The sequence below is a fragment of the Numenius arquata genome, chromosome 22 (assembly GCF_964106895.1).
Source record: "Numenius arquata chromosome 22, bNumArq3.hap1.1, whole genome shotgun sequence".
In the NCBI taxonomy this organism is placed as follows: domain Eukaryota; kingdom Metazoa; phylum Chordata; class Aves; order Charadriiformes; family Scolopacidae; genus Numenius; species Numenius arquata.
Window position 1 is genome coordinate 7692654 of NC_133597.1, and position 19748 is coordinate 7712401.

At 57.5% G+C, this 19748-nt stretch overlaps 2 protein-coding genes across 5 annotated transcripts; both read left to right on the forward strand.

The window, feature by feature from the left end:
• Positions 1-1285: 1285 nt before the first annotated feature.
• Positions 1286-6537, forward strand: FOXRED1 (FAD dependent oxidoreductase domain containing 1). The gene is made up of 9 exons (XM_074162410.1): positions 1286-1514; positions 1611-1721; positions 1816-1934; positions 2021-2115; positions 2318-2419; positions 2506-2582; positions 2679-2824; positions 3674-3803; positions 6069-6537. The coding sequence occupies exons 1-9, from the start codon at positions 1482-1484 to the stop codon at positions 6426-6428; spliced, it is 1173 nt and encodes a 390-aa protein (XP_074018511.1). The 5' UTR covers positions 1286-1481; the 3' UTR covers positions 6429-6537.
• Positions 6538-10963: 4426 nt separating this feature from the next.
• Positions 10964-19658, forward strand: EI24 (EI24 autophagy associated transmembrane protein). Of its 4 annotated transcripts, none has more exons than XM_074162320.1 (11): positions 10964-11061; positions 12848-12995; positions 14071-14216; positions 17353-17413; positions 17741-17807; positions 17894-18018; positions 18234-18353; positions 18462-18573; positions 18673-18784; positions 18866-18940; positions 19084-19656. In XM_074162320.1, exons 2-11 carry the CDS (start codon positions 12954-12956, stop codon positions 19268-19270), a joined length of 1047 nt encoding a protein of 348 aa, XP_074018421.1. In that variant the 5' UTR covers positions 10964-11061; positions 12848-12953; the 3' UTR covers positions 19271-19656. The 4 variants fall into 4 exon arrangements, with proteins under 4 accessions (XP_074018421.1, XP_074018422.1, XP_074018423.1 ...); XM_074162321.1 differs by having other exon boundaries at positions 10987-11061; positions 14080-14216; positions 19084-19658; XM_074162322.1 differs by having other exon boundaries at positions 10994-11061; positions 17894-17994; positions 19084-19632.
• The last annotated feature ends 90 nt before the right edge of the window (positions 19659-19748 follow it).

A 19748-nucleotide genomic window follows, 5' to 3' on the forward strand; every position in this document is an offset into this window, starting at 1 on the left:
GAGGGGGCGTGTCGGACGGGGGCGTGGTTACGCGTGGGGGGCGTGGCCAGGCGGCATGCTGCGCTGGGGGCGCGCACTGCGCCCGCGGGGGGGGACGGGGGCTCCGGGGGGGGTCCCGGCACCGAGAGGGTCCCCAGGCCGCCCCCTCCGCACCGCCGCCCCCCTCGGCTCCGACTTCTTCCGCGGTGAGAGCCGGGGCAGGGGAGCTCCTGGGCGCCGGGGGGGGACGGGGAGGTCGCGGGGGAATGGGATGGCGGGGGGGAGGGAGTCGGGGTCAAAAGGGTGGTAGGATCCCAGGGAATGGGGGGGTCGCTGGGGGGTCTGGGGGGGGTTATGGAGGCGTCCCGGAGGGGCTTTGGGGGGTCCCAGGGGACTGGGGGGAGCGGAGGGGGCGTCCTGGGCGATCCCAGGGGGAATTGAGGGGAGTGTGTGTCCGGGGAGGGGGTGTCGCAGGGAATGGGGAGGGGGTCAAAGGGATGGGGGGCATCGCTGGGGTCTGGGAGGATTATGAGGGGGGGATTATGGGGGGCTTTGGGGGGTCCCAGGGGACTGGGGGGAGCGGAGGGGAGGTCCCGCAAGGAATTCGTTGCGGGGGAGGTGCAGGGGATATCGCAGAGAATCGGGAAGGGGTCAAAGGGATGGGGGGTGCCAGGGAATGGAGGGGTCGCTGGAGGGTCTGGGGGGTTTATGGGGGCGTCCCACAGGGGCTTTGGGTGGATCCCAGGGGACTGGGGGGTCCCAGAGGGGGCTGGGGGGGGTGGTAGAGAGGGTTCAGGGGGATCCTGGAGGGGCTGGGTGTCCCTGGGGGGACTGGGGGTGTTCCAGGGGACCCTGGAGAAACTGTAGGGGGGTCTGAGGGGGATCCTGGAGAGGGGACTGGGGGGACCGTGGGGGGACTGAGGGGCATCCCAGGGGACTGGGGGAGGTCCTAGGGGGTCCCAGAGGAGACAGAGGGGGCGGGGGGGGGCGGGCATGTCCCAGGGGACTGGGGGAGATCTTGGGGTGTCCTATAAGGGACTAGGGGGGGTGACCCAGAAGAGGCTTGGGGGACACAGGAGGAACTGCGGGGGTGGTGTCCCCAGGAGACTGGTGGGGGGGTCCTGAGGCATCACGGAGAGTCCTGGGGAAGGGTTCCAGAGGACCCAGGGGTCTTGGGGGGTCCCAGAGAGGCCTAGGTGGTTCCCAGGGGATACAGAGGGAACTGGGGGGGTTCCAGGGGGCCTGCCAGCTGTGCCCCCACCCCAGGCCTGGCACCCCCCCCCAATATCCCAGCAGAGCTGGGGCAGAACCTGGAGCGTCTGGGACAGACTCTGAAGGCTCAGGTGCCGACGTGGGGGGGAGTGGAAGGGGGCTGGACCCCCCCGGGGCCCCCCCTGGGCCCACGGCCCCCCGAAGAAGCCGACGTGGTGGTGGTGGGGGGCGGCGTGGTGGGCTGGTCGGTGGCCTATTGGCTGAAGGTGCTGGAGGGCCGGCGGCACGGCATGAGGGTGCTGGTGGTGGAGCGGGACCCCACGGTGAGACAACCCCCTCCTGGGGTGGGGTACGGCCTTGGGGATCCCCCCCGAACCCCGGTTTTATTCTGGGGGGGTGTGTGTGTGTGTCTCCTTCAGTATTCCCAAGCCTCCACAGTGCTGTCAGTGGGGGGGATCCGGCAGCAGTTTTCCCTCCCGGAAAATATCCGGATGTCCCGCTTCTCTGCCAGCTTCCTCCGCAACATCAACGTATGTGGGGTTATTTGGGCCGGGGGGAGGGAATGTCTTACGGGGGGGGGCGGTCCAGCCCCACTCACCTGGGTGCCCCCCCATCTTCTTCCAGGAGCACCTCGGGATCCCAAATGAGCCCCCCATCGACATCCAGTTCCAGCCCTCAGGGTACCTCTTCCTGGCCCCCCCGCAGAGCGCTGCCACACTGGAGGCCACCGTCCAGCTCCAAAGGTGGGGGACACACAGGTGGGGTTTTTTTGGCGGGGGGGGGGAGGTCCTCGTCCTGACCCCCTCCTCTGCATGCTGGCCGTCCCCAGGGAGGAAGGGGCGCAGGTGGCCCTGCTGTCTCCCACCCAGTTGAAGGAGAAATTCCCCTGGATAGACACGGAGGACGTGGCTCTGGCGTCCTACGGTATGGGGAGGGAGTGGGGGGGGGCATGGGGACCCCCCCTCATCCCCCACCCCCATCCTCATCCCGCTGGGTTCATCCTTCATCCCCACTTTATTTGGGGAAAGGGGGGAGCACCCACCTGCCAAATTGTTCTTTTTGGGGGGGGGGATGACGCTGCGGTGCCCCCCCCCAGCCTGTGTTTTTCGCCCCCCCCCCCCCCCAGGTCTGGAAGATGAAGGCTGGTTCGACCCCTGGACCCTCCTCAACGCTTTCCGGCGCAAAGCCACATCCCTGGGGGTGCAGAGCTGCTCCGGGGAGGTGCGAGGTGAGGAGGGGAGGGGCACCCAGTGGGGTACGCCCCCATCTCCCCCCGGGATGCCCCCATCTTACGCACCCCCCCACAAAAACCAGGTTTCATCACCTCGGCTGCAGACGTGATGCCGCTGCAGGGACCGACACCGACGACTGCCCGCATCAAATACGTCCACGTGAGTGCGTGTATCCCCCCCCCTAACTCTACGCTGGGGGGGGGTCCCCACGAGTGTCTGTGACCCCCCCACGTTTGGGTGACCCCCCCCATGCAGATCCACATGCCGGACAGCCTGGAGTACCAGCCGGTCGCCTGCGCCATCGTGGTCAACGCCGCCGGCGCCTGGGCCGGGAAGCTGCTGGAGACGGCCGGGCTGCCGGAGGAGCTGTGCCCCCCCCTGCCCATCCAGCCCAGGAAGAGGTGTGGGGGCAGGGGGGGGGGGCAATTTTGGGGGATTCACAGGGAGGGGGCACATAGTGGCATCAGCTCTCTGTCACGGGTGAAGCCCTTGGGGGGATCATGGAGGGGGGAGGTCACCCAGCATGCCTTTTTTTTGGGGGGGTGAACCCCTTGGTGTGTTTCTTTGGAGGGGGGGTCATAGACTGGGGGGAACATCCCAGCACTCCCCGCCTCTCTGTGATGGGTGATGCCCTCAGGGGGTTTTTTTTTGGGAGGGGCACAGGGTACCCACTGTCCCTCCATCTTCAAGGTGGGGGTGAGCCCCTTGGGGCTTTCTTTTTGGGGGGGACCCCATCACCTGCCACCATCCCCCCATCTGCGAGGGGGATGTGTGAACCTCTCAGATCTGTTTTTTGCAGGTGTCACAGTGCGGGGGGGGGTGTCACATTCCAACACCAACCACCCCTCCAGCTTCAAGGGTGGGGGTGTGAACCCCTTGGTGCTTTTTTTGGGGGGGGGGGGGGGGCACATCCCGGTACCCACCACCCCTCTGTCTGCAAGGAGGGGGGGTGAACACCTCTGCTTTTTGGGGTGGGGGGGGTGTCACACAGGATGGGGGGGTCACATCCCAGCACCCACCAGCTTCAAGGGAGGGGGTGAACCACTGAGTCCTTTCTTTTGGGGGGGGGGGGGGTGTCACATCCCAGCACCCACCACACCTCCAACGCGGTGGGGAGCAATGAGAACCCCTCAATGCTATTTTTTGGGGGGAGGGGACACATCCCAGCCCCACACACCCCCTATCTTGCTGGAGGGGGGGTGCACCCCTCAGGCCTATATTTTTTGGGGGTGCCCCCCCCGTCCCTGCAGGTATGTGTTCTCCTGGCACTGCCCCGACGGCCCCGGCTTCTCCTGCCCCCTCCTGGTAGACACCACTGGCGCTTATTTTCGCCGCGACGGCATCGCCGGCAACTACCTGGGCGGCATGAGCCCCCCCGAGGTGAGCCCGGAGGAGGGGTCCCCTCATGGCTGGGTGAAGAAGGAGGTCCTGGAGAACCTCAGGCTCCAAAAGGGTGGAAGCAAGGCCGGGTGGTCTCTGGGAGGGACGCAGAGATGTCGTCCCGGCAGCCGGGGAGCAGGTTAGGGAAGCGAAGGCCCTGCTGGAATGAAATCTGGCCATGAGAAAAGCTCCTGTGGGTGATCAGTGACAAAGGAAGGCAAAGGAAGATGTGGGCCTTCTCCAGAAGGAAACAGGAGACCTGGTCACCCACGATATGGACAAGGCTGAGGGACTCAACAACTTTTTTGCCTCGGTCTTCACTGACAAGAGCTCTAACCACACGCTCAAGTCACAGAGGGCAAAGGCAAGGACCAGGAGAATGAAGAACCACCCACTGTAGGAGAAGATCAGGTTGGAGACCATCAGAGGAACCTGTAGGTGCACGAGTCCATGGGACCTGATGGGATGCATATCCTTGGGTCCTGAAGGAACTGGCGGGTAAAGTTGCCACTATACAGCGTGCCCATCCCTGGAGGGGTTCAAGGCCAGGTTGGAGGGGGCTTGAAGCAACCTGGTCTGGTGGGAAGTGTCCCTGCCCAGGGCAAGGGAGTGGAACAGGGTGGTCTTCAAGGTCCCTTCCAACCCAAACCTTTCCATGATTCTATGATATTTAAAAGAAAAAAACATATTTAAACAACATCTAGATGTGGTGCTGAGGGACATGGTTTGGTAACTTGGCAGTGTTGGGTTAATGGTTGATCTTAATGATCTTAAAGGTCTTTTCCAACCAAAACGATACTATGATTCCATACTTGAGAAGTCGTGGCAGTCTGGTGAAGTTCCCAACGACTGGGAAAGGGGAAACATAACCCCCATTTTTAAAAGGGGAAGAAAGGAAGACCCAGGGAACTACAGGCCAGTCAGTCTCACCTCTGTGCCCTGCAAGATCATGGAGTAGATCCTCCTGGAATCTCTGCTAAAGCTCATGGAAAATAAGGAGGTGATTTGTGACAGCCAGCATGGCTTCACCAAGGGCAGGTCACGCCTGACAAATATGGTGGCCTTCTACGTTGGTGCTACAGCATTGGTAGATCAGGGAAGAGCAACAGGCGTCATCTACCTGGACTTGTGCAAAGCATTTGACACTGTCCCACATGACATCCTGGTCTCTAAATTCGATACCTGGATTTGACGGATGGACGACTCGGTGGATCAGGAACTGGCTGGACAGCAGGATTCAAAGGGTTGTGGTCAACGGCTCAATGTCCAAGTGGAAGCCAGTGACAAGTGGTGTTCCTCAGGGGTCAGTACTGGGACCAGTGCTGTTCAGCATCTTTGTTGGAGACATGGACAGTGGGATTGAGGGCACCCTCAGCAAGTTTGACGATGACATCAAGCTGTGTGGCGCAGTGACACACTGGAGGGAAGGGATGCCATCCAGAGGGACCTGGACAGGCTGGAGAGGTGGGCCTGTGCCAACCTCATGAAGTTCAACCAGGCCAAGTGCAAGGTCCTGCACCTGGATCGGAGCAATCCCAGCCACAAATCCAGGCTGGGCAGAGAATGGCTGGAGAGCAGCCCTGGGGAGAAGGACTTGGGGGTGTTGGTGGGTGAGAAGTCCCACATGGGCCCACAACCTCCCACACCCTGGACTGCATCCCCAGCAGCGTGGCCAGCAGAGCGAGGGGGGGGATTCTGCCCCTCTGCTCCGCTCTGGGGAGACCCCCCTACCCAGTGCTGCCTCCAGCTCTGGGGCCACCAACAGCAGAAGGACATGGAGCTGTTGGAGTGGGGCCCAGAGGCGGCCATGGAGATGCTGGGAGGGCTGGAGCCCCTCTGCTGTGAGGACAGGCTGAGAGAGTTGGGGGGGTTCAGCCTGGAGAAGAGAAGGCTCCGGGGAGACCTTCGAGCCCCTTCCAGTCCCTCAAGGGGCTCCAGGAAAGCTGGGGAGGGACTCTGGATCGGGGAGGGACTCTGGATCAGGGAGGGGAGCCATAGGAGGAGGGGGAAGGGTTTGACACTGAAAGAGGGGAGATTGAGCTGAGATGTGGGGAAGAACTTCTTTGCTGTGAGGGTGGTGAGAGCCTGGCCCAGGTTGCCCAGAGAAGCTGTGGCTGCCCCATCCCTGGAGGGGTTCAAGGCCAGGTTGGAGGGGGCTTGGAGCAGCCTGGTCTGGTGGGAGGTGTCCCTGCCCAGGACAGGGGGTGGAACAAGATGATCTTCAAGGTCCCTTCCAACCCCAACCACTCTGTGATTATTTTCCAGGAGGAAGAGCCGGATCCGGGCGATCTCTCGGTGGATCACGATTATTTCCAGGAGCAGGTCTGGCCCAGGCTGGCCCGCCGCGTCCCGGCTTTCGAATCCCTGCGTCTCCGGGGCTCTTGGGCGGGCTACTACGACCACAACACCTTCGACCGTAACGGGGTGCTGGGGCCTCACCCCAAATTAGAAAATCTCTTTTTAGCCGCCGGTTTCAGTGGCCACGGGCTACAGCACGCGCCCGCCGCCGGCAGAGCCGTGGCCGAGCTGGTGGTGAAGGGCCAGTACGAGAGCTTGGACCTGCGGAGGTTGGGGTGGGGGAGGCTGGTGGAGGGGGAAAGGCTGGAGGAGGATGGGGTGGTGTGAGGGGGGGGGGGGGGGGAAACTGAGGCACGGAACGGGGAAGCTGAGACACAGCACTGGGGAGACTGGGGGTTGGCCTTGTGCCCTGCAGAAATAAAAGGGCTGGATGATGAGTGTGCTGGGGGGCTAAATGGGGGGGTCCCCGTATCCCCCCCAGTGTCCCCGGTTACCCCCCGTTATCCCCCCATTACCCCTCAGGGTCCCAGTTGCCTGCCCAGTGTACCCCAGCCCTGCCATCCCCAGTCCCAGTATACCCCCAGTGTCCCCACTATCCCCCATTCCCTCCATTATGTTCCAGTGCCCCCAGTGACCCCCCCGGTGCTCCTCCCAGTGCTCCCATTATCCCTCCAGTTGCTCCTGCTCCCGGTATCCCCAGTGTCCCCCCAGTGCTCCCATTATCCCTCCAGTTGCTCCTGCTCCCGGTATCCCCAGTGTTGTCCCAGTGCCTCCAGTTGCTCCCGCTGCCAGTGTCCTCCCAGTGCTCCCATTATCCCTCCACTGGTCCAGCATCCCCATTATCCCCCATTTTTCCCCAGTGTCCCCAATATCCCCCCCAACACACACACTCCACTCCCATTGTCCCCATTATACCCCAGGGTCCCTACTGCCCCCCCAGTGCCTCCCAGCTCTGCTGTCCCCAGTCCCAGTATACCCCGTGTCCCCGTTCCCCCCATTATCCCTCCAGTGCCCCCAGTGACCCCTCCAGTGCTCCTCCCAGTGCTCCCATTATCCCTCCAGTTGCTCCCGCTCCCAGTATCCCCAGTGTCCTCCCAGTGCTCCCATTATCCCTCCAGTTGCTCCCGCTCCCAGTATCTCCAGTGTCCTCCCAGCGCTCCCATTATCCCTCCAGTGGCTTAGCATCCCCATTATCCCCCATTATTCCCCAGTGCCTCAAATAGCCCCCCAGCCCCAGTGTCCCCATTATGTCCCCATACCCCAGTCCCACTGTCCCTATTATCTCCCCAGGGTCCCCACTACGCCCTGCTCCCCCAGCCCTGCTGTCCCCAGTCCCAGTATCCCCCCAGTGTCCCCATTACCCTCCATTCCCTCTCTAGTACCCCCATTATGTTCCAGTGCCCCCACTTGCAGTATCCCCAGTGACTCCTCAGTGTCCCCGTCCCAGTGCTCCCATTGTCCCTCCAGTGCCCCCAGCCCCAGTATCCCCATTTTCTGCCCCATGAGCACCCAATTACCGCCAGTATCCCCAATTGTCCTTCCAGTGTCCCCAGTTACACCCCCGTATCCCAAAATATCCCCCATTATATCCCCATTACCCTTCAGGGTCCCTATTGCCCCCCCAGCACTGCTGTCCCCAGTCCCAGTATCCCCCTGTGTCCCCTCTGTTCCTCTCCATTATCCTTCCAGTGCCCACACTCCCAGTATCCCCAGTGACCCCCCAGTGCTCCCATTATCCCTCCAGTGCCCCTAGCCCCATTATCCCTGCATTACCCCACATTATCCTCCATTATCCCCAGTATCCCCATATTACTCTCCAGTATCTGCTATCCCCTCTTACCCCCCAGTATCCCCCCCATTCCCCACCTTTACCCCTCAGTATCCCCTATTGCCCACCATTATCCCCCCAGTATCCCCCCATTAAGCCTCAGTTATCCCTCATTACTGCCCCAGTAGCCCCTATTACCCCCCAGTAGCCCCTCATTGACCCCCCATTACCCCCAGTAGCCCCATTAACCCCTATTACTCCTCATTATACCCCCAATATCCCCCCATTAACCCCCATTACCTCCATTATACCCCAAAATCCTTCATTACCCCCAGTATCCTCCCATTATCCCCCCATTATCCCAGTATCCCCCCATTAAGCCCCAATTATCCCCCATTATTGCCCCAGTAGCCCCTATTGCCTCCAGTAGCCCCTCATTAACCCCACATTACCACTAAGTAGCCCCATTAACCCCCATTAGCCTTCATTACACCCCCAGTATCCCCCCATTAACTGCCCTTATCTCCCATTATACCCCAAAATCGTTCATTACCCCCAGTATCCTCCCATTACCCTCCGGTATCCCCATTATCCCCCCATTACCCTGCCATTATCCCCCCAGTATCCCCACATTACCCCCAGTATCCCCAGTATCCCCCCAGTATCCCCATTATCCCCCCGTTATCGTGCCATTATCCCCCCCAGTATCCCCCCAGTATCCCCCCAGTATCCCCGGTATCTCCCCCAGTACCCCTATTGTCCCCCTATTACCCCACCATTATCACCCCAGTATCCCCAGTATCCCTATTGTCCCCCCATTACCCCGCCAGTATCCCCCCAGTATCCCCCCATTATCTCCCTTTTACCCTGCCATTATCCCGCCAGTATCCCCATTATCCCCCCATTACCCCCCAGTATCCCCATTATCCCCCCATTACCCCGCCATTATCGCCCCAGTATCCCCACAGTATCCCCAGTATCCCCCCATTATCCCCCGCAGTACCCCTATTGTCCCTCCATTACCCCATTATCCCCCCAGTATCTCCATTATCCCCCCATTACCCCAGTATCCCCATTGTCCCCCTATTACCCCACCATTATCCCCCCAGCACCCCCATTGTCCCCCCATTACTCTGCCATTATCCCCCCAGTATCCCCAGTATCCTCCCATTATCCCCCGCAGTACCCCCATTGTCCCCCTATTACCCCCCAGTATCCCCCCAGTATCCCCAGCACCCCCATTGTCCCCCCATTACCGTGCCATTATCCCCCCAGTATCCCCCCATTACCCCCAGTATCCCCCCAGTATCCCCATTATCCCCCCGTTACCCCCCAGTATCCCCATTATCCCCCCATTATCCTGCCATTATCCCCCCCAGTATCCCCCCAGTATTCCCGGTATCTCCCCCAGTACCCCTATTGTCCCCCCATTACCCCGCCATTATCCCCCCAGTATCCCCCCATTATCCCCCGCAGTACCCCCATTGTCCCTCCATTACCCTGCCATTATCCCCCCAATATCCCCCCATTACCCCCAGTATTGCCATTATGCCCCCATTATCCCCCCAGTATTCCCCCATTATCCCCCCCAGTACCCCCATTGTCCCCCTATTACCCTGCCATTATCCCCCCAGTATCCCCAGTATCCCCCCATTATCTCCCTATTACCCTGCCATTATCCCGCCAGTATCCCCATTATCCCCCCATTACCCCCCAGTATCCCCATTATCCCCCCATTACCCCGCCATTATCGCCCCAGTATCCCCACAGTATCCCCAGTATCCCCCCATTATCCCCCGCAGTACCCCTATTGTCCCTCCATTACCCCATTATCCCCCCAGTATCTCCATTATCCCCCCATTACCCCCAGTATCCCCATTGTCCCCCTATTACCCCACCATTATCCCCCCAGCACCCCCATTGTCCCCCCATTACCCTGCCATTATCCTCCCAGTATCCCCCCATTACCCCCAGTATCCCCCCAGTATCCCCATTATCCCCCCGTTACCCCCCAGTATCCCCATTATCCCCCCATTATCCTGCCATTATCCCCCCCAGTATCCCCCCAGTATTCCCGGTATCTCCCCCAGTACCCCTATTGTCCCCCCATTACCCCGCCATTATCCCCCCAGTATCCCCCCATTATCCCCCGCAGTACCCCCATTGTCCCTCCATTACCCTGCCATTATCCCCCCAATATCCCCCCATTACCCCCAGTATTGCCATTATGCCCCCATTATCCCCCCAGTATCCCCCCATTATCCCCCCCAGTACCCCCATTGTCCCCCTATTACCCTGCCATTATCCCCCCAGTATCCCCAGTATCCCCCCATTATCTCCCTATTACCCTGCCATTATCCCGCCAGTATCCCCATTATCCCCCCATTACCCCCCAGTATCCCCATTATCCCCCCAATACCCCGCCATTATCGCCCCAGTATCCCCACAGTATCCCCAGTATCCCCCCATTATCCCCCGCAGTACCCCTATTGTCCCTCCATTACCCCATTATCCCCCCAGTATCTCCATTATCCCCCCATTACCCCCAGTATCCCCATTGTCCCCCTATTACCCCACCATTATCCCCCCAGCACCCCCATTGTCCCCCCATTACCCTGCCATTATCCTCCCAGTATCCCCCCATTACCCCCAGTATCCCCCCAGTATCCCCATTATCCCCCCGTTACCCCCCAGTATCCCCATTATCCCCCCATTATCCTGCCATTATCCCCCCCAGTATCCCCCCAGTATTCCCGGTATCTCCCCCAGTACCCCTATTGTCCCCCCATTACCCCGCCATTATCCCCCCAGTATCCCCCCATTATCCCCCCCAGTACCCCCATTGTCCCCCTATTACTCTGCCATTATCCCCCCAGTATCCCCATTGTCCCCCCATTACCCTGCCATTATCCCCCCAGTATCCCCCCAGTATCCCCAGCACCCCCATTGTCCCCCCATTACCGTGCCATTATCCCCCCAGTATCCCCATTCCCCCCAGTATCCCCATTCCCCCCCGTCCCTCTGGCGCCCCCTGGCGGCGCTGCGCTGCCTCCTGCGCAAGGCGTGCCGCTGGCAGTGCGCATGCGCGGCGGGCGGGAGGGTCGGCGCATGCGCGGTGGGTGGCGCCCGGGCCGCCGGGAGCTGGGCCGCCTGCCGCGCCGAGCGCCCCCGGCCCGCAGCCCGCGGCCGCCGGTGAGTGAGGGAGCGAGCGAGCGAGGGGTGGCGGTGGGGGAGCCATGAGGTTACTGCGGGACCCCCGGGGGAGACCGGGGGACGTCACCCTCGGGAAGCGTGAGGGCAGTCCCGAGGGAGCTGTGGGCCTCAGGGGATCCGTGGGGCAACCCTGAGGTAATTTGGGGCAGCGTGGGGGCAACCCTGAGGTAATTTTGGGTTGGGGGGGGGATCCGTAGGGCATCCCGGAGGTAATCCTGAGCTCCGTGGGGCAACCCTGAGGTAATTTTGAGGCTCGGAGGCACCGTGGGGCAGCCCTGAGGTAATTATGCTCACACACACACGCTTCCGTGGGGGACTGTGGGGACAGCCCTGAGTTAAATAGTGCCCCTCACCCCGGCTCACTCTGGGCGTTATCCCCCCAGCCCCCATAACCACGGGGGCAGCTCTGAGGTAAATTTGCCCCCCACCGTGTAACCATGGGGGTCGCCCCTGTTGACAGCGGGGGCAGATGATTCCTTCCCCAGCATAACTGTGGGGCAGGCCTGGGCTCCCCATCCCAGGCCCCTCCAGGGTGCCATGAGAATTCCCCCCCCGCACAGTGACACCCAACCCTGGAGTGCCCCTTGGTCACCCAGGAATACCCCTGGATGCAAATAAATCAGGCAGGGCTTTTCTGTGGAATCTGGGACCCTATGGCAGCCGGGTCTCGCCGTATTTATTGTGTACATTTCCGAGCCCGAAGGGTGGCGAGGCGCGGCTGCCTGGAACAAAGAAAAAGCTCCTTTCTGCCTTTTGTTTCTGCCACGGCTCTGCCAGCACAACCCGGACCTCAGACACCTGGCTAAAGCGAAAAGACTCCGACGCCACATGTCCACCTCTGAAGGCTTGATTTTAGGGTGAAGGTGCCTGTGATTAACTTGATGTTAATAAAGCCGGAGGCCAGTGCTGCTTCCACAGTTTCATCCCAACTGACATTTGCTGTTTCACAGGAGCACAGTTCAAACCCTGTCAGGTTTTGTCTCAGAATAACCAAAATAAAACCCTTTTTTTTTTTTAAAGTATTTTTAATTGTTTGTGTCCTGCACTGCACGTTACAGAGCAACAGCAACACTGACATGTTGGGGCTTGTGACACCAGCCTGCTCCAGAGCTGCCAGCAGCTCTTGTCTAGGAAAGCGAGCGGCTTGAATCCTGGTGGGAAAGCTCCACGAGTATTATTAGCTGGTGATTTTTTTTTTTTTTTTTCATAATTCAGACACTGTCTTGTATTGCTGTTGCACTTTACAAGAAGCAGAAGACTCAGTGCAACATTTTTGGCAAAGGGCTGTTTGGAGTAATTACTGTTTTGGGCAAAAGCTTATGGGACAGCTCAAGAGCAGCCCTCGTTTTGTCAGGCTCCTAATTGTAGACCTTGAGTTTCTTACCAGGCACGCAAGGAAGAGCAGGCACGGAGCTGGAAAGTGTTAAATTAATGCTGGATTTAGCAAAGATGTTTTCACACCTCCCTGGGCTGGCTCTGCTGGCTTTTCTCTTCCGAAAATGAGTGGCCTGGCATGATGTTCTGCTGCATAGAAATACAGGCTCTGCTGTTCCTGAGACCACAAGTTTGTTAATGTGAGATACCGTGGAATTAACAGGATGGGTCCATTCTCTGGCCATACGTTTGAGGATGGTTGGCTGATGGGAAGCCAGTGAGGGCAGGGAAGGCTGTTGGAAATCGCCAGGGTGTGATCTAGCTTGTAATTACCCCACTCAGAATGATGCTGTTCATGCCTGCTGTGGTCCTGTGTTTTCTCTCTCTGCAGGCTCCATCCGTTTCCCCTCTCTCCAGGATGAGAGAGGTTTGGGTTCGGCTTTTCCCCTTTCCCGGTAGTTGATAGTTTCGGAACCAGAGGTGATGCTGGAGTCGAGATGGCAGACAGTGTGAAAACCTTCCTTCATGACCTCGTCAGGGTAAGTCTCCACCTTTCAGGTTCTTTATTGCAGGAACTCGTCTCGTTTGCTTTACTGATGGTTGTTCTTCCACAGGAGTACTGTCCTTCCTATGTCATCGAGGGTGGATTAAAAATTTGGAAGGAAAAGGGGCTCTTAAAGATCTGTGGTGCAGTGGCCACAATCTAAAGCAGGAGGACTTGTGCCGTTTCACGATGCTTTCACACCATCTGTAAAGCAGCGGGTAGAGCAGTTCATGTAATTAATTTCCCCCTCGTTAGGTACCAGCAGCATCATATTCTGCTGTTTCAGACATGAGTTTGGCATCAAAATTTATTCTCTTTGGTTAAAAACTCCACGTACCAAACTGTCACATGAGTCACCTGGGTAGTGATGCTGTCCTGGCTCATGCTGGCTTCCTTGTGGTCTTTATTTTGAAGTGAAATTTTGATAATGGTGGCTGTGGTATCCTCTGGAGCTGGGAATAGCTGCCCGTGGAGTTCTAGGAGGTGGCACTCCCAGTCTTCTAAATGAGTAAGACAAAGACTTCTGGGGACTTTCCTATTACCAGGTTTGCGGCTGATGGGAGGATGTTTCTGGGACAAGGACAGGTGCTTTTATTTGTAAGGAAATAAGCGTCAAGCTCTTACATGCAGTCAGGCCACAAGGACTTTGCACATCCTAAATATTTTGTATAATTCTATTTTATTGGCCTTAGAAATGCTGGCAAAGGACGAAGGGCTTTCTGCCGGGCAGAAGAAACGTGCTGTGAGAGATCTGACTCTTTGGCTTTTGCCAGGATTATAAATAGCAGAGATTGGATAAGAAATCACACCTTTAAAAAAATACAGTGCTGTTCCTAAAGATGCTGGAACGTATGGTAATTTAGGTCACTGGGCCGTGGAAAGTAGTCGGTGTAGCTGCTCCAAACCTTGGCTCCAGCTGCACCTGGCTTCCCCGGCTGGCAGAGGAGCGGGGCTGGCCATGTCCAAGTCCCTTTCCGTAACTGGGAGGTTTTCCATGGCCTGGGTTGACCACATCCCGTTCTTCCTCTCCCTGCGGGGTGGAGTGTGACGGCTGCTCCCCGTGTCCGCAGGGAATTAAGGACTCCATCTGGGGCATCTGCACCATCTCGAAGCTGGACGCCCGCATACAGCAGAAAAGGGAAGAGCAGAGGCGAAGGCGAGCAAACAGCGCGCTGGCCCAGCGGAGATTCCACATGGAAGAGAAGAAGCAAGAGAAGTGAGTATGGGGCCGGACGGGTCATAAATCAGGTAACTCTGTCCTTTTATTAGCCTGTTGAAGGCAGAACTTGTGGTGTGTGTTTGCCAATGGTTCATAAACCCGATCGCGCTGAAGCGCAGAGCCAATAAATCAGAAAAACATGACGCAAAATCACAGAATCACAGAATCTGAGTGGTTGGAAAGGAGCTCTGAGGTCACCGAGTCCAACCATACACACACAAAAGACCCCCACAATCTCGGGCACTAGAGCATGCCCTGAAGTGCTGCATCTACACGTTTCTTAAATACCTCCAGGGATGGTGACTCCACCACCTCCCTGGGCAGGCTGTTCCAGTGCCTGACCACTCTCTCAGTAAAGTCATTCTTCCTAATATCTAATCTAAACCTCCCCTGCCCCAACTTCAGACCATTTCCTCTGGTCCTGTCATTATTCCCTTGGGAGAAGAGGCCAACACCCACCTCTACACCCTCTTTTCAGGTAGTTGTAGAGGGCAATGAGGTCTCCCCTCAGCCTCCTCTTCTCCAAACTAAACATGCCCAGTTCCCTCAGCCTCTCCTCATATGACTTGTTCTCCAGACCCCTCACCAGCTTGGTGGCTCTCCTCTGGACACGCTCCAGCAGCTCAATGTCCTTCCTGTAGTGAGGGGCCCAGAACTGGACACAGCACTCGAGGTGAGGCCTCACCAGTGCCCAGTACAGAGGCACCATCACTGCCCTGCTCCTGCTGGCCACGCTGTTCCTGATACAGGCCAGGATGCTGTTGGCCTCCCTGGGCACGCTGCTGGCTCGTGTTCAGCCGGCTGTCCACCAACACCCCGAGGTCCTTTTCTGCTGGGCAGCTTTCCGGCCACTCTTCCCCGAGCCTGTAGCGTTGCCTGGGGTTGTTGTGACTGAACTGTGGGACCCGGCACTTGGCCTTATTAAACCTCATCCCACTGGCCTTGGCCCATTGATCCAACCTGTCCAGGTCCCTCTGTAGAGCCTTCCGACCCTCAAGCAGATCAACACTCCCACCTAGTTTGGTGTCATCTGCAAACTTGCTGAGGGTGCACTCAATCCCCTTATCTAGATCATCAATAAAGATATTAAACAAGACTGGCCCCAAAACTGAGCCCTGAGGGACACCACTGGTGACTGGCCACGAACAAGATTTCACCCCATTAATTACAACTCTCTGGGCACAGCCATCCAGGCAGTTTTTTACCCAGTGAAGAGTACACTTGTCTATGCCATGATTCGCCAGCTTCTCCAGGAGAATGCTGGGAGGGACGGCATGCTCTTTTCCCGCTGTGTGCAATGAAACTGGAACTGTTCTCCTGAGATAAGAACTCGGACCTTTCATGTTGTTTGATGACTAAGAGCATGCAATCAGTTTGAAATGATAATAGAAGGCATGGAGCTGTGCAAGCTGGAGGAATTGATTTCTGGGTTTCTTTTCTTCCTCAGCACTTGTGCTGTCTCTCAGAGATAGGTCGTTGTTGGCAGCCACGGGATGAGGGAGGAAGCGGCAGCTCAGATCCGACTTACGTGTCTGGGGCAGATCAAGTATCATTTTTTTCCTAGCCTTGTCGCGTTCTGTATCCGCCAAGGCTGGAAATGCCAGAATTATATCCACGTGGGAGCAAAACAGCATCTGCTCTTGTGTCTGACTCCCGAACCGCGCTGAGGTGTTTCTCCACTGCCCTAATTATGGTTGGGCTGGGATTTCATGCAGTCAAAAAGGCATTTTTAAGACATATTTACACATTATTCTGACTAAGTCGGCGGTAATCTGACTTTATTTCAAGATGATGGAAGAGTCTCTTGTGTCCCACAATTCTGATCCTCCCCAAAGGTTCCTGCAGAATTATATATATTTTGGGGTGACTAAACAGTTGTATTTTGCTATTTTTATTTGTAACAAATCCCTTTGGTAGCAGAAGGTGACTGGAGAAGTGCTGCGGAGTCCCACAGAGCTGCTCTTGCATGTCCGTAGACACACTGCAAAGAGAGAGAAGCCAAAACCACCCTGAGCAGAACAAAAAGCACCCGAAAAGCCCTGATTTTATTGTGGCAAGAGTTTGAGGAGATCAAAGCCTGAGATCTCTAGCAAAAATGTAAACATTTGGAAGAAAGCTTTACTTTTCTTCTGTTTTGGTGCAGATATGGGGAATTAATAAAGGCTGGAAGAGTCTCCCTGGTGTAAATCTGTGCACTGGCTGAAACCCGGGGTGAGCCTGTGCGGGGATTTCCTCCGGCATTCCCCTGTTCATACAAAACCAGCGTCGAGCTGGTTCTCCGCGACATTCCCAAAGTGTCCACGATGTGGGATGCGAGGCTGGAGAGTTGGGCAGAGAGGAACCTCATGAAGTTCAACAAGGGCAAGTGCAGGGTCCTGCCCCTGGGGAGGAGCGACACCATCTGCAGGGTAGGGGTTGACCTGCAGAGAGGGACCTGGTGGACAAGTAGTTGCTCACGAGCCAGCAACGTGCCCTTGTGGCCAAGGAGGCCAATGGTCTCCTGGGGGGCTCAAAAGAGCGTGGCCGCAGGAGAAGGGAGGTCATCCTCCCCATCTGCTCTGCCCTGGGGAGGCCACACCTGGAGCACTGGGTCCAGTTGTGGGTCCCCCAGTTGAAGAAGGGCAGGGAACTGCTGGAGAGAGTCCAGCGGAGACTATGAAGATGATGAGGGACTGGAGCATCTCTCTGCTGAGGAAAGGCTGAGGGACCTGGGGCTGTTCAGCTGGAGAAGAGCAGACTGAGAGGGGACCTCATCAATGCTGAGCAATAGCTAAAGGGTGGGTGGCAAGAGGATGGGGCCAGACTCTTCTCAGTGGTGCCCGGTGACAGGACAAGGGCCAACGGGCACAAACGAACACGGGAAATTCCATCTCGAGATGAGGAGGAACTTCTTTCCTGTGAGGATGGCAGAGCCCTGGAACAGGCTGCCCAGAGAGGCAGCGGGGTCTCTTCTGGAGACATTCGTACCCCACCCGGACATGTTCCTATGCAGCCTGCTCTGGGTGACCCTGCTCTGGTGATCTCCAGAAGTCCCTTTCCACCCCGGCCAGTCCGTGAAGCAGTTTGTCACTTGTTGGGGGATGTTTGTCCAGGCACCGGGACCTGAACACGTCTCGCCCCTCTCTCCCTGCAGTGAGCCCCGGATAGTGAGCCGGATATTTCAGTGCTGTGCCTGGAACGGAGGCGTCTTCTGGGTAAGTGGATATTTTTGGTTGGTTTTTCTGGTAAAATCCCCGTAGAAGCCCAGCCTGTGTGTGCAGGGATTGGCTGGAGCTCCCTGTCCCCATGCTACATTCTAAGGATATAGGATTGGTTGGGACACCTCCACGTTAAACCCCAGCTGCTTCTCCAGGTCTTTGAGACCCCAAATATTCCCCCCCTGCTCCGCTGCAGCCAGGGATATTCCTTCACTGAACCAAATACCGATATTTTAAAGCCAGTTCCCTATCTCTGAGGTTTCCTGAGGCTAATCCTTTACCGCAGCCCAATTAATCACCCCTTCTCGTTTCTTTCCCCTCCAGCTTAGTCTCTTCTTGTTCTACCGCGTATTTATCCCCGTCCTGCAGTCGGTGACGGCACAGATCATCGGTAAGTCCCCATCCTGTTGGTGGGGTGGAAGGAGGAGGGCCCCACACCGGTTCCTCACGCGTTCCTCCCCATCCCCTCTCCCCAAGGTGACCCTTCCTTGCACGGCGACGTCTGGGCTTGGCTGGAGTTCATCCTCACCTCCATCTTCAGCGCCCTCTGGGTGCTGCCTCTCTTCGTCCTCAGTAAGGTGGTCAATGCCATCTGGTTCCAGGTGGGTGACAGGGACACAGACCAGGGGGATCCCCTCGTTGGGGTGGTGGCTTTTCAGCGGCGGATGAAACCCTACCTAAAAAACGGGCTCTGGGTGGGCAAAACCAGCTCATCCCGCCTCTTTGGAACTTCATTTCCCTGGAACGCCCATTTTGCTTTTAAATTTAATTTCCTTGAGCCACTTTTTTTTTATTTTGGGTTTTTTTTCCCCGGCAGGACATCGCGGATCTGGCGTTCGAGGTGTCGGGCAGGAAACCTCATCCCTTCCCCAGCGTCAGCAAAATCATCGCTGACATGTTATTTAACCTCCTGCTGCAGGCGCTTTTCCTCATCCAGGTGGGACGAACAAACTCCCCTCCTTCCGGGGCCACGTTTTCCCCCAAATCCAGAGAATCCAGAGCTTTTTTTTTTTTTTTTTAAATTTATTTTTAATTAAAATCCCAGGGGATGATTGTAAGCCTCTTCCCCATTGACCTGGTGGGCCAACTGGTCAGCCTCCTCCACATGTCCCTGCTCTACTCCCTCTACTGCTTCGAGTACCGCTGGTTTAACAAAGGTGAGGCCTTTTTGAGGGGAATTCCTGCAGATTTGGGATCCGAGGCTCATTTTTTTCCTTTGATTTTAACTGGAATGAAGTTTTTTTTTTGATCTCCAGGCATCGAGATGCACCAACGGTTGTCCAACATTGAGAGGAACTGGCCCTACTACTTCGGCTTCGGCTTGCCGCTGGCTTTCCTCACAGCGATGCAGTCCTCTTACATCATCAGGTGAGGCCATTTCCCCCCTTTTTACTATTTTTATTATTTTTTTTTAAATAATATTATTATTATTACTTTTCCCCCTTCCAGTGGTTGCCTGTTCTCCATCCTTTTCCCTCTCTTCATCATCAGCGCCAACGAAGCCAGGACCCCTGGCAAAACCTAGTGAGTCCCCACCTCTGCCGGGACCTGAAACCCCCTGAAATCACCCCAAAATCACCCGCCGCCTCCCGAAATCCCGCCGGGGGGTGGGTGGGTGGGTGGAATTCCCGGCTCCGGGAGCTGACGGGCGCTCTCTTCCCTTACAGCCACTTCCAGCTCCGGCTCTTCTCCCTGGTGGTTTTCCTCAGCAACAGACTCTTCCACAAGACCGTTTACCTTCAGTCCGCCCTCAGCGGGGCTTCCCCTTCCTCCTCCTCCTCCTCCTCCTCCTCCGACCGGCTCCTCTCCCCACAGCCCTCTCCGGCCAAACACGCGGCTTCTCCGGGCCACTGAGCCCCCCCGCCGCGGGAGGGGACGCGCGGGACCCTGGCCCCTGAGGCGTCGGTGCCGGTTCTGCCTCTCCCCTCGCTGCCACGGAAAAATGGGGGGTTTTGGGAAAAAAAAAAATACGGATTTTTAACACCTTTGTGAGTCTCCAAGAGCCGGCTCGCGCCCTGCCCTGGTTTTATAGCGGACTCTTTTTGTACCCGTGCCATCTCGTCCCCGTGCATGTACCGGCCCGGTGGGGTCGGGGAAGGAACCGGTGAGGTCCCCAAAACCCCCGGGTTTTATTGTTCTATTGGGCCGGTTTATCGACTTTTCAGTAGTCTTTTCACACTGAAACATTAAACGGAGGAATCACGATTCGCAGCCGCCCTGCGCGTGCCCCCCCCTCTCTCTCTCTCTCTCTCTCTCTCTCTCAGCCGCCCATGCGCCGTTTGGGGCGACCCGGGATGGGCCGCCGTGGCTCGCCGCCGCCTTCCCCGCTCGC